The 13,585-nt window shown below is 43.4% G+C and overlaps 1 protein-coding gene across 2 annotated transcripts in view; it reads left to right on the top strand.

The window, feature by feature from the left end:
• The first annotated feature begins 350 nt into the window (after window positions 1-350).
• The window catches only part of RTKN2 (rhotekin 2), a 40,260-nt gene continuing 27,025 nt past the window's right edge, over window positions 351-13,585 (top strand). The window contains exons 1-3 of one of the 2 annotated variants that reach the window (XM_048506679.1): window positions 351-456; window positions 4,017-4,216; window positions 9,401-9,459. In XM_048506679.1, the coding sequence (XP_048362636.1) occupies window positions 400-456; window positions 4,017-4,216; window positions 9,401-9,459 (316 nt within the window). In that variant the 5' untranslated portion in view covers window positions 351-399. Of the gene's footprint in view, window positions 457-522; window positions 858-4,016; window positions 4,217-9,400; window positions 9,460-13,585 lie in introns of those variants that run through there. The other variant, XM_048506680.1, reaches the window with a different exon arrangement.

Genomic DNA, 13,585 nt, shown 5'->3' with positions numbered 1-13,585 from the left:
GGGTAGATTCCCGCTTTCTCCCGCCCCCACCGCCCTCTCTCTCTGCCTAGGGAGGGAGAAGGAAAGCGGCTGCTGCTGCTGCCAATCGTGGATCAATCGCGGGGGGGGGGGGGGCTCTGCGCCTCCCCAAGGAGCACCGGGGCTCCCTCTCCCTTGTTTAGGCGCTCAGCCGTTGCTTTCTAACGGCGGCGAATGAAACGAGTCCTTGCGGGTCTCCTCCCGAAGGGACTCGGTTCAGCGAAGAGGAGTGGCGGGATTCGACGCCAGAGGCGGTGGCCGTTGGGGCCGGGGGCGGGGCGCCGTGACGGTTGGCCCGAGCTGAGAGGAAGGAGGCGGGGCGGGAAGTTTGAACGGAGGCGGCGGCGGCGGCGGAGCCTGCGAGGAGGCGAGCGCGGGGCCATGAGGCGCTCTCGGGAGGCGGGGAGCTTCGGCGGGCAGGGGGCGACGAAGGAGCCGGTGAGGCGCGGGCGGGCCGGGGTTGGGGACAGCGCCCGCTTTTTCGCCCCGAGGGCACGTCCTAGTCTCCCCCTAGCCGCATAGTAGCGACGACACCGTTGCGGTCGGTGGCCGGCCTGAAACCGCGGGCGGGTCGGGATGAATCGGCTGGGCGCTGGAAGGCGTGTCGCGGGAGGACCGAGGAAAGGGTTGGCCGCTCGGTCGCCTTTTGTTTGGAGGCGCCCGAGAGAATAACGGGGGCCGCCGTTTGAAACGGGGTTCGAGTGCGGAGTTCCCTCCCGCGTTGCCAGCCCGGTTTCTTTCGACTTCTTTAAAAAACTTCCAATTGCTGTCATGCTTTGAGGAAACGTCTAAATTTGTCATCAGTCCCCAACAAGACGCGGAGGGATGCAGTTGTGATGGTGTGTGAGCCAGCTTCCACAACCACAGACAGCACTGTGTGATGACCTGCCTGTTAGTTCCTGCTCCAGTACTTTGCATGGTTGCATGTCAATTTCGGTCAGCAACGATGAGGATGACTGTCAGCAGCAGTCAGGATCCCAGTCTATGCTGGTCACTGTGGTACAAATTCGAATCTTCCCACTCAAAGGAGTGAAATAGCAGGCAAACATAAATGAATCTGCTGTCCCTGTTTTTTTCGTTCACAGCCCACGGCGTAGACTATATCCTGTTTGTACACATGAGTGTGTGTTGAAAATGTAGAAAAGTTATTCTTTCCCCCAGCACTTGTAATTTCATCTGTATAGTTAGAGGGATAACTGTTTGCTCAACGATCTTGAGGATACCATCAAAGAGTTGAAAGCTTTGGTTTTGCAGTGCTTCGCCCGTTTTACTTCCTGATTTTGACTGGGCTATGAACCACAGTGCAATACGCAGTCAATACAAAACTGGTAGAGTCTGTACATTATTGATATTGAAATGAATGGAAACCCTTCTACATAAGCGTTAGTGTAGAACTGAGGGCGACTGGCCGCACTTTGAACGTTTGCCCCTTTATTTCAAAGTATTGTGCTGTGAAATATAGGTACATCAAACATTATTGCTTGTTTTGTCGAAGGCATCTTCTATGGTCTGATGGGAGGTTGTGGAGTTTGTTATCAGAGTTCTTAGTGATTAGATGCTGGCATCTTCAGAGGATCCTCTGAAGATGCCAGCCATGGATGCAGGCGAAACGTCAGGAGAGAATGCTGCTAGAACACGGCCATACAGCCCGGAAACCACACAGCACCCAAAACATTATTGCTTGTTTTCTCTTTAAGTTTGATTTTAAAGAGAATTTGACTGTCTTACCTACTTTGGCCAGTTAATGGTGTGGAACTAGACCAAGGGAAGAATTCTGACTGCTTTGCAGGAGTTTGTGCAGCATAAAGTTGGTTGGTTTTCCAAAAATAAAATATTTTGTAACAATTACACTGCAAAAGAAAAAAAGGCACACTGAGCCAAATGCTGCCCACTGTAACACGTACACTAATGTTCGCCAAACTTTTGATTTGTGTATTCTACCACAATAACTTAAAAACAAGATGCTTTTAAAAAGAAAGTAAAAACCTTGTACAAGAGCGAAACCTTTGACTCTAGTATGAGTAGTAGGGGGCTGCCACCTTGATCTATCTGACTGGCAGGCCCATGTCCCTCTCTTGCCCTTTCACTGGATCATCTGGCCCCACATACCAGCTGGATGGCTTCACAAACCAGCTGATTTCTCTCTGCCAGTTTCTCTCTGCCCCAATGCTAGGTGAGGTGATGCGGTCCTTTGCCAGTTGGGCTTTAGGGCTGAAAGCAGCCTGCACAAACCAGTTGATGGGCCCACTCTGGCTTGTGTCAGAGAGGTGAGCCTCTATCATATCAGCTGAGTAGCAGGGATGACCATTTCTTTTTAGAAGAGCAGGGCATCTTAGATTTCAGGTCATCAGCTGTTATGTATAACCTTCTTCGTGTGGGGAAGGGGCATTTTGCATTTAGGCCTCTTTTAGGTAAATATGGTAAGTTTTGAGGGGAAAGGGATCAGACACCAGAGGACCTTTCGCTCTTGTACTCAAAAAGAGCAATGAGCCGGTATTTTTACATGGTTGCCTGGTCCCTCTCTCCCTTTTCCTCCTTCCTTTCCCCTTTCATTTCCTTTTTAATTTATTGTTGGATTGCTACCCTACACCCATTACTCCTTATTAGTGGTTTAGTTGTCCCTTCCTTTTCTTATTTGACTGGCATCCCCATTGTATATGTTAGGATGCTTTAATGTTTATCTAATGAGGGTTTTAATTGTTTATAGATGTAATGTTTAAAAATTGGTTGGACCCTGTTGTAGTTAATACTGTTTCCCAAGCCCTCTTCAATGAGGCTGTGCTTTGTAAGTCGTGAGACTAGTAAGAGTCCCGTGTGCCAGTCACTTGTAGCCTGGCCTGCATCAGGGAGTCCTGGTGCACCTTGCTTCCCATAGATTGTACTTTTGCTGACCAAGAAGTGCAAAGAACAGTCGATGTGTTCTACACAGTGGCTTAATGCTTCCAGGTGCATCTCATTTTTCATTCCACACAGTTTGGGAGATTCTGAAGTATATGATATGCGTGTAGTTAGAAATGGTATGGCTTTTGCAAGAACGTGCAGTGTTCTGATGTGTGAAAAAATCTTCCATGATAAGATTAATTTGGCAAAAGGAAGGCAGGGTGGTACTGGTCTCTGTGTTAAAGAGGAAAATCGTACATCTTTCTAGGACAGTTTAGTAGGGTTGATAAAATAAGGCTTTTGTTTAACAAAGGTCAGAACTAAAACTGGCTATATGTAGTGGATGGCCATCCCCCCCCCCTTTTTTTTTTTTTAAATAGCAGTCAGGACTTTGTCCTTATTATACTTTTTAACTGCTATTAAAAAGAAAATGTTAGGCATACACAGAAAACTTTAGAATGTGGGTCCTGCGTTTGTTAAAGTTTAGTATCAGAGTGTAAGCTATGCCATATAGGAGTTTTCAGATTAGGTGCTTTTTTTGTTGTTGTTCAGTTGCAGAACCTAATGGTCATTTCATATATGTGTTTGTGAGGGGGTTCTTTTCTGAAATCTTCATACAGGCAACAATAGATGCACCGGCAGGTCAAAAATCAGGGGGATACGGTATTTCTCTTGCTAGAATTATGTCCCTTAAGAAGCCCCTTATTATAGTGTAGGATATGTTTATGTGGGGAGTGGCTCTGTACTGTTTTCTAGGGCTCTGTAGTCTTTCTAGGGCTCTGTAGTCACAATATTTCCCACTGCCTGGTTGACTAATAAGAAACTTATAAAAAAAATGTCTTTTGCGCTGTGGAGAATATTCATTCCTTTTTATTTCAGCACAGGCATCTACATTCATCAGCTGTTTTTAGTTTATAACTGTCTTTCAGCGTAGCTTAAAGATGGCATTAGAAATTTTATCTTATTGACAGTCTCCAAGGCTGAGATATTTACTGTCACTATTGTTTAATAAAATGCCTGTAGCTTCTTCACATAATGAAATCATTTAACTGAGGCTGTTCAATCATAATTCTGTCATTTGGGGTTTATTTAACTGTAATTTGTATTTTTCTATTTAGGGCTCCAGCATTCAAGAAAAAATTGACTTTGAAATGCGAATGCGAGAAGGAATTTGTAAACTGCTTGCTGTGACCACACAAAAAGACCAGAGGTTGCATGCAATTAAAAACCTGATGGTTTGCAATGCTCGCATCCTGGCCTATAACACAGAGCTACAGAGGCAACAGAGAGCGTCGACCAGAAATAGAAATACAGGGCGGTCAGTGACAATCTGAGTTTTCTTGCATGCAGATAACTGATGTTTAATACGTAACATAACCTATGTTCTGCCCTATATGTATTAGTCATTTTGTGCAGGTTGAGCATTTTGCAGCACTGCACAGAACATTTTAACCCCTTTGAGCACGGATGTATGCCAGAGAACAGATCACTTTTTTTCAGATCCAAGTATCAAGAAGCTGAAAAAATATTCTCAGTTGTCCTGGTTCCAAAAAGTGGTTTGGTATTCAGATCAAGGTGTTGTTTTTTCTTCAGGATTCTGATATTATTCAGTTTTATTATTCCCTATTATAAATGTAAAGCCCAAAATCCAGGCCAGGTGCAACAAGAATTGTTCCAGCAAACCAAAATAGGAATGCTGACGCAAACTCAACAAATGTAAACTCAGAGAATCTGAGCCAATGGACAACCCTAGAATCAAATCAGAATCAAAGAATGCAATGTTGCAAGACCAACAAAACACATTTCAAAGGACAGAATCAAAGCCAAACTAACACAGTCGGCTGATACCAAGCCCTGAGAAGACACAGACACACAGAAAAAGTGAAGAAACTGGGAATCTTAAAATGCTGACTCCCTATATTCCCAGTTACTGCCAAATATTTCTGGTATACCAAAACTCTTTTCCTGGTATACCAAAAAATTCCAGATATCCATCCAGAGACCCAATTATATCCGAAAACTACCAATAAAGTATTTTTCAAATATATATTCTGACAGTATATATCTGAATGCACATCCCCTGAGGCTACTAAAGTTTATCACAGAATATTCACAAGTGTTGTAACTGTTGTTAGCTGTGTGCTGTTTATTAGTCTTAGTGCATTTTACCCAACTTTTCTGCCACATCAGGATCTCAAAGAAGCTTACACGATAAACACAAAAATATAAATTCAAACCAACAGCAAAAATAAATGAGTTAGGCCAGTGATGGCAAACCTTTTCGAGACCGAGTGCCCAAATTACAACCCAAAACCCACTTATTTATCGCACAGTGGCCACACAGCAATTTAACCTGAATACTGAGGTTTTAGTTTAGAAAAAACAGTTGACTCCGAGGCATGTGTTACTCGGGAGTAAGCTTGGTGGTAGTTGGTGGCTTTGCTTTGAAGCAACCGTGCAACTCTTCCAAAAGGGTTTACTCAGAAGCAAGCCCCATTGCCAGCAACCGAGCTTACTCCCAGGTAAAGGATCGCGCTTTAGTTCTTCACATGAAAATCAGTGGGGTTTAACAGCACTTAACAGGGTTACCTACACTGCTTCCCCAAAATTAGGTTTAATGCTAATAATCGAGCCCAGTGGCCCAGGCCAGCCTAGGTAGGTGTGTGGGGGGAGGGGGCGACTCTGTGAGCCCACAGAGAGGGCTCTGAGTGCCACCTCTGGCACCCGTGCCATAGGTTCGGCACCACTGAGTTAGGCTGATAGATCCAGGACCACAAGCTTTGGCCAGGAGCCTTTTGCATGAAGCCTCTGGCCACACCGGGTCTTAAATATCTGTAACAAAAAAGGCCACAGAAACTCTGCTCAAATCTTACTCATAGGGCAGAGATGTCCCCCTACTCCCTTCCCTGCTGTTGGCAGGTAGAAACAAGAAACTGCCACACTGAGTCAGATTTTTATACCATGTAGCTTGGTATTGGCTACTTTGACTGGAAGCAGCTCTCCAGGTTCTCGGGCAGTGTCTTTCCCAGCAATTACTGCTTCAGCTCTTTGAAGTGGAGGTGCCAGGAATTGCATGCCAAGCAAATGCTTGATGTGGGATCCCAGTGGATAATTTGAAGAGTAGGTTTAAGAACTGACTAGAAGAGCCTTGCCTCGGGAAAGGAATCTGATGGGTGTCAGAGGGGCAAGGAGGTGCAGATTGAGATTGGTTTGTAATGAAATGGCACCTTGGAAAACAGACCCTTATTGTAACACCAGAAATTGTGGGCTAGAGGCTACTTTATCAGATGAAGACTTGCAGGGATGTTCATCCTTCAGGGAGTGTGCAGATGGAAATTCCTAGAAGGTGACATTGCAGCGGGGTCAAGTGTTATTTCCTCTGGGTCTGCTTATTGGTCTAAATGAAATTTTTTCAGGTAAATTTTTTCTCACTTAATGAACCTTGAGAACCTTGTAGTGTATGAATGCAAAAAATATACTCTTTTTTAAATGCTGCTGAGGCTGAACAATGTGATGGTCTCATTACAGTGTTCTAATAGGTATAGGTATAGAAACCTAAGTATAGCAGTTAGGCCTGGGTTCAAATGTCGATGATGTTCGCTGGCTGATATTTTTTCTCACAATGACTCTATTTCCAGCTAGGTTATGTGGTGAGCGAGCACATTCTTGAGCACTCCAGATGTTAGCTGACTGGTTACTCCATCAGGCCCCCTGCCAGCATGGCCAATTAGCCATTCTGGCAGGGGCTGATGGGAATTGTAGTCCATAACATCTGGAGTGCCAAAGGTTCGCCACCACTGTGCTAGGCTGTTCTGGTGTTAAGAGGGAAGAAGAGAGAGTTGTGGATGTCATCTTGAGCCCATTGGAGGAAAGGACAGGATAAAACTGTGATAGACAAGAAAGCTCAGCTGTGCTGCTTGATACACATAAGAGAGCCCTTTAAATGTTTAATGCAGAGGAAAAGGGTTCCGTGGCTTCTGTGTAGCTGGAGGAACATTTGAATGTCTCAGTCATGAGGCTGGGGTGGACTGCATGGAGGGACGGGAGCAGATTCCTTCAAAATAATCCTCTCAAGACCAGTGTCTGCTCATACGATTAAACTATTTAAATGTTATTCTAGCCACATAGGAGCCATTAATGGGAAACCTGTACCTGTCCAGTTATGGAAGGAGCAGGTCATAATTTTTTCCAGAAATGTGCAAACGACAAAAGTCTCAGGACTGTCTCAGGACTGTCTTGGTATTAATGGTTTGCCTGTTGTATTTACAGTGGCTGTCCAGAGATGACATATGATGTGCTTGATGGGTCAAAACATAGGAAAAGTTAAGCATGTATCTTAGGGTGCTATGGAGTGTTTAACCTTGTCTGTAATTTTTTTCCGCAAAAATGATTAATTAGTGCCATCTGCTGGTCAGCTTAGTTAACTACATCAACATATCTCAAGGAAAATGAATACCAGCCTCACAGCAGATTGTTCAGGGTTTTGTAGTACTGATTTCAGGACTCTGATGCATTCCAGCTCAGGTCATTTGCTTGGTCAGAGTAAATTCAGATATTGCTTGTCTTTAATTACTCGTGGAAGGACTACATTTGAATAGCTTTTAAAGTGAGTAGCAACTTACTGTCAAAAAATTTATTGTCATTAGTGTATTTGGACAGCTAACAGATTTAAAGCAATAAAATTGCTTAAGCAGATTTTGGTTAATGGATATCTTCTCATTAAAGAGATTCTCGTGTATTATAGGTTGCATTTTCAGTGTATATGGCATTTAATACCATAAGCCCAATATACCCAAGAGCTTGAAAACTGAGCACTTCTCCAGGGAGCTTACATTCTAAAAAAAAAAAACTTATAGTAGGGAAACAACAAAAGGCAGGAAAAGATGAGAAAAGAAAAGGTAAAATGGAGTGAATATGAATGTGCAGGCTTTGACCTTTCTGAGGAGGGGGAAAGGGAAATGACAGCTTGAGGGAAGAATTATGTTTTGAGAAGGGATTTGAAGCATAAAAAGCATAAATGGTGAATGGGTAGAGTAATTAAAAATGAGAAAATTTGGGCCCGTACATATGTAATGTGGTTTAGTTGTCAAAGCTGCTGCCAAAAAGCCCTGAATACTATATCTTTGAGTAGCTGCAAAGACTTCTGTTAAAATTTCTAGATATTCATAGAATTAAAATGCCACATTTCCCTGTAAGGTAGATACAAGAAAAGATTCTGACCTCTTTTCTTCCCCATTTAGCTCAGATTAACCAAATTTGAAAGGTTGAATGGAAAACTGAAGAAGTGAAGGGAAAGAACTTGAGGCAGTTTAGCAGCCAATAACCAACTGAAAACAGGACTGTAGTTTTGGAGGGAGAGAAGTGAAGATATAACAGGTACCCTGCATAGGGAGTCCAGTAGGGACTTTCGATAATTATTTAGACAAGCAGGTTTGGGATGCTCTGCCTATTTTAAAAAGTGGAGTGTTGAAGCTTGTCTGGTTATTGTTTCTAAGTCTGTGACTCTTAAATCACATACTTTGTAAGCGATAAGGAAGGCACCTCTTACAACCATCAGCATTAGCTGACATACAAGAACTAGAAACTGAAATCAAGAACTCCACTCAGTAGGACCAAACTAAGTTGCACAGATAATAGGGGGGAACAGAGTTTTTTTATTTTTATACCCACACACAATATAAATGTACCACCCTAGCAGAATGCCTACATTATTGCAATTTAAAACGGTCCTTTTCTTCTTACCTAAAGTATTCCTGCCAAGCCAACATGAGCAAAAGTTTAATCCTGCGTGTCTTTTGTTTTCTGGCAAATTTTCCCCCCCCCTTTCCCCCCCCCCCCCCCCCAGGGTCTGATAGCTCAATAGACCAGTCCCTTGCTCCAAAATTAGGCCTGCAACATTAAAACACACACACACACGCAAAGCCATTCTGATCATTCAGAAATGGTGGCCAGAAGAGCCAATTTGGAGAGGCTGCCTGCCCCACTTTTTTCTCCTGACATCTGATAACCCAATAGACCTGTGCCTTGCTCCAGTGTTAGACCTTCAGCATTTAAAACATACTCTCTCTGTCTCATATATGCATACAAAGCATTTCTGATTTGGAAATGGTGGCCAGAAGAATCGGAAAAGCTCCTGTTGGGTGAGCTGGGGAAGGCAGGAAGGAGCAATAACACCTGGATAAAGAATTATACTTCCTGTTTAGCTGTTTTGCTTTGTGGGGAAAAGCAAGGCAATAGGAAAGGGCGCATTTTGCTAGCATTTGGAAACTGTTCAGTTTCTTTGCTCTGCCCTGCAGTGGATTTGGAAAGGGCAAAAAATAATGCATAAAGGATAGTCTACTACAGAGGAAAGGTACGCTGGCTGCAAGGCACAATGCAAGTATATAAATGGCTATAATTTAATACCCAGTAATCTCTTAGCCATCTTTTCTTGAATGAGGGAAGAATGCAAATGGAAGTTCATTACTTGGTTTAATTAAAGTTTTTGCTCTCTTTTTGTTAGGCGTTCAGATTTTGCTGCTAAAGATCGAGAAGCTTGTCGGGGCAAAGTTGCCATATCAGGTATATTCAGTTTCCTTTATTTTGGAACCTTAAAGAAGCTCAAGATTTTCTCAGTACTATACCTTTTTATGAAACCCATATTCCAACTTGATTATCTTACTCTGAAATTCCAGGACATGGGGAACTGTGAAATCATTTGGAAAGTTAAAGTCATTTTTATTAACTTGACTGTAAACACTTTTTATGAGGTTTAATGGAAAAGAGCCAGTGTTGTATAGTGGTTATAGTGTTGGACTAGAACCTGGGAGACCCAGGTTTGAATTCTTTCTCAGCAGTGGAAGCTTGCTTGGTAACCTTGAACCACACTGTCAGCCTAAACTACCTCACATGGTTGTTGCAAGGATAAATGGAGAAAGGGAATGTTGTAAGCCATTTTGGGTATTCATTGGGGAGAAAAGTTGGGTATAAATGAAGTAAATAAATGGCAATATAGTGGTAATAAAATAAATGGAGAAGTGATGGAGCATTGAAAACAGAAATAATATTACTGTGATTATATAATGCTAGCAGCCCAATCTGGGTGGGTGGGTGGACCCACCTCTAGAGCTGGCACAAATGCACCAGCAGAAGGGTGACTTACCCAGGCGGGCGGGCACCATGTGGCTCTGCAGCACCCAATCTGGAAGCCACCATCCTCCCCTAGGCCCGCTGTTGCAGAAACCTGTGCTGATGTGGCTGGGGGCAAGCCAGAGGGTGGAACCAACCTTAGTCAACTTCCACTGCCCACCCAGACCCCACTTGCCAACCTTGGAGATACGCCATGGTTTTTTTTTGGGGGGGGGGGTTGTTGTTGTTGTTTGTGGCTTGTTTGTTTTTCACGCAGCATGGGAAGTCCCTTGGAGAGGGCAGGGCGGCACCAAATCTGGATGGGGCTGTAAGTCTCTGGTTAACAAGCATTATAAACAAAATGCCTGATATTAGTTATTATCCAAGTGGGAATGGGAAGTGCCATAATCACAGCTGACAGACAGCCCATAGAGTTTTCAAAGCAAGAGATGTTTGGAGATGGTTTGCCTCCATGTGGACTGAAAGAGTTCTGAGAGAACTGTGACTAGCCCAAGGTCACCCAGCAGGCTTCTTGTGGAGGAGTGGGGAATTGAACCTGGTTCACTAGACAAGAAAGAAAGCCCAGCAAAAGACTGTTAAGAAAGCCCAGCAAAGACTGTACTTTCTGAGACTTTTAAGGAAGCAACAACTAGATGGAAAACTTCTGGTGTCCTTTTACCGCTGTGCTATAGAGAGTGTCCTAACCTACTGCATCTGTGTATGGTTCTCCAGCGTTGTTGGCGAATAGGAAGGCGCTTCCAAGAGGGTGATCACTACTGCACAAAGGGATTATCGGCTGCCCCTCTTCCCTCCTTTGGAAGAAATCTATAATTCCTAAAGCCTAAATAAAGCCCAAAATATTCCTGAGGGACCCGCTATTCCTTCATCCAGCACACTCTCTTTAAACTGTTACCATCTGGCAGACGATACAGGGCCCTCAGAACTAGGACAAAGAGGCTTAGAGACAGCTTCTACTCTAGAGCTGTGGCTATGCTAAACTCCACTGCTTCATATTGATGTATTTGGGGCTGTGTAGGGATGGGTGGAGGAAGGGGAAAGTGAGGATGATGTATGAGTCTGAAATTGTGTGCATCAAGGAATGCTGCTGTAAATTTCGTTGTGCGTGCACAATGACAATAAAATGCTTATGCTTATGCTTATAGACAAGAGTCTGCTACTCCTAACCACTACACCACACTGGCTCTCTATTATCTAAGAATGTCCTCATAATGGAATTATGGTGTTATGATTTGTGAAGAACTACCATAAAGACTACCACCAGACATGATGACTTTGTCTCTAGAAACTTTGTTACGGACCAGGCGTCCCCAACTTTTCTGAGCCTGCAAGGTGTCTTTGATGTTCTGATTTAGGTGGGAGCAACCTCAAAATGGCTGAGCCAACCACAGAATGTCAGGGAGTGAGTTATGCATAATGCTAATAATTACTCTTTAGCATTTCAGGCAGAAGCCTCGTAATAAGTTGTTTTTACAGCTCTATCACTTATGTCTGAATTATCTGTCAAACATACATTTGTATAAATTCCTAGTATTGAGTAATTGTTGCGCATTGACTACCAAAAGATATGAATGGATTCCAAAGCACAAAAGAAATTTCTGCACTCACTTGATATTTTTTGCTGATCTAGTCTGATTAGTTAATTTTGCCATCATATTTCACAAATGCTTATACATCATACTAATTGTAACTTCTGTGGTGAATTTCTAATGCTATTTTAATGCTGCTATTTAAAAAAATTATCCATGATTTATGGGCCTGTTTCTTCTTTTATCCTTTGAATACATTTAACAAAGCCATTTTCTGATTAAGCATTAAATCTAGTTTCAAAAGTATACTGATCTTATCATATATCACCTTTCAAAAAGTTGGGGGTGGGGGGTTGCAAATCCATTGCATGTGAAAGTAAGTATCTATGTTGTTATAATCAACACCATGAAGGTTTTTATAGATATACTTTGTTATGATAATCACAAATATGTTTTATAGATATACCATATATACTCGTGTATAAGTATATACTTGTGTATAAGTCAACTTTTTCTGCACATTTTTTATGCTGAAAAAGCCCCCCTCGACTTATATTCAGGTCTTATACTCAAGTATATACGGTATTTATATACAATTGTATGTGCTCTGTTTGTGTAACCCAGGGTCCATTAGGGGGAGCTAAAGAGCTCAGATTTTCCATAGAAGGAAGCAAAGGCTCTATTTCCTCAGAATTCAGTTCCTCAGAGTTCAGTTGTTATGAACTGTATTTTCATATTTCAGGTATGAGAATGTTTGTATTAATTGTTGAGAAGTTTATTTTTTGGTTTGATTCTATCGACAGGTCGATCCTATGGCAAAAACTAGGTAGGACAAATATTGATAGAAAGCTTTTAACTATTCTGAGAGAGTTACACACAGATATCACAGCAAGAGTGAGAGTAGGAAATAAGGGCCAACTGACAGATTCAATCCAGTTGAGGAAGGGTGTAAAACAAGGTTGCTTGTTAGCCCCATTCAATTTCTTTATAAATGACTGTGTACAATATATGGGAGACCCTACATTTTTCCCTCCAGTTCTGGAAGGGAGACAGATACCAATACTTTTATATGCTGACAACATGGCTGTCATGTCGATCACCAAAGTAGGAATGAAACAAATGCTCTCTAGATTAGAAATGGACTGTAACATCAATAAACTAAAATTTAATGGCAGCAAGACAAAAATAGTTGTCTTTGGAAGCAGAAATAAGAAACAAAACTGGAAAAATAGAAGCAGCAGCTGGTTAGAGCAAACCCTCCCTATATAAATATGCACTTAGGACTAACCTTTCCAGGATTCTTTTATCCTGGAGGGCCCAAATAAGTGGGAAAAAATTCCAGCAAAGCAACTCGGCCTGGTCCAATGGAGGCTACTCAGATTTTTCTTTGAGTAAAGGAGGCCTACTGATTCCTCCAATTCTTAAAGCGTTTCAGAGTAAAGTGCTGGCGCAAGTACTGTACGGAGCAGAAATTTGGGGTTGGGACATCGCCACAGTAGGAAAAATGGAAACGGTCCAAAATATCTCTCTGAGAAAGATTTTGGCCCTGCCACCCTCCACCCCCGCCCCATTGCTCCAAATGGAAGTAGGGCTATCTTCCATCAGGACAAGAATCCATGTAAGAATACTTTTGTATTATAAAACCCTGGCAACTCTAAAGCCCAACCAATTAGTAAATCTGGCCCCTTCCGCACGGGCGGAATATGGCGCCCTGGGGACGGCAAAAACGCCGTCCCCAGGGAGCCATTCACACAGGGGGCGCAGCTGCTTCGCAGCCCGTGCCACCCTTGCTCCACCCGACTGGTGCGAAGCCGCCGTTTTCCGACCTCGCTTTCCGACCTCGTGAGGTTTTCGGAAAACGGCGGCTTTGAGGCGCCCTCCCTCCCCCCATGTCTCATCGACCTGCCTGTCCTGCGGCCCTCCGGCGCGTCGCCGAGGCCTGGGGACACGCCCCCTCTGCCCTGCGACTCCGGAGCGGTTGCGCAGGGCCGGGGGGCGTGTCCCCTGGCCTCGGTGACGCGCCGGAGGGCAGC

This window comes from Sphaerodactylus townsendi, linkage group LG08, assembly GCF_021028975.2.
Source record: "Sphaerodactylus townsendi isolate TG3544 linkage group LG08, MPM_Stown_v2.3, whole genome shotgun sequence".
In the NCBI taxonomy this organism is placed as follows: Eukaryota; Metazoa; Chordata; class Lepidosauria; order Squamata; family Sphaerodactylidae; genus Sphaerodactylus; species Sphaerodactylus townsendi.
The sequence above is the reverse complement of the archived record's forward strand: the minus strand, read 5'-3'. Positions and strand labels throughout refer to the sequence as shown.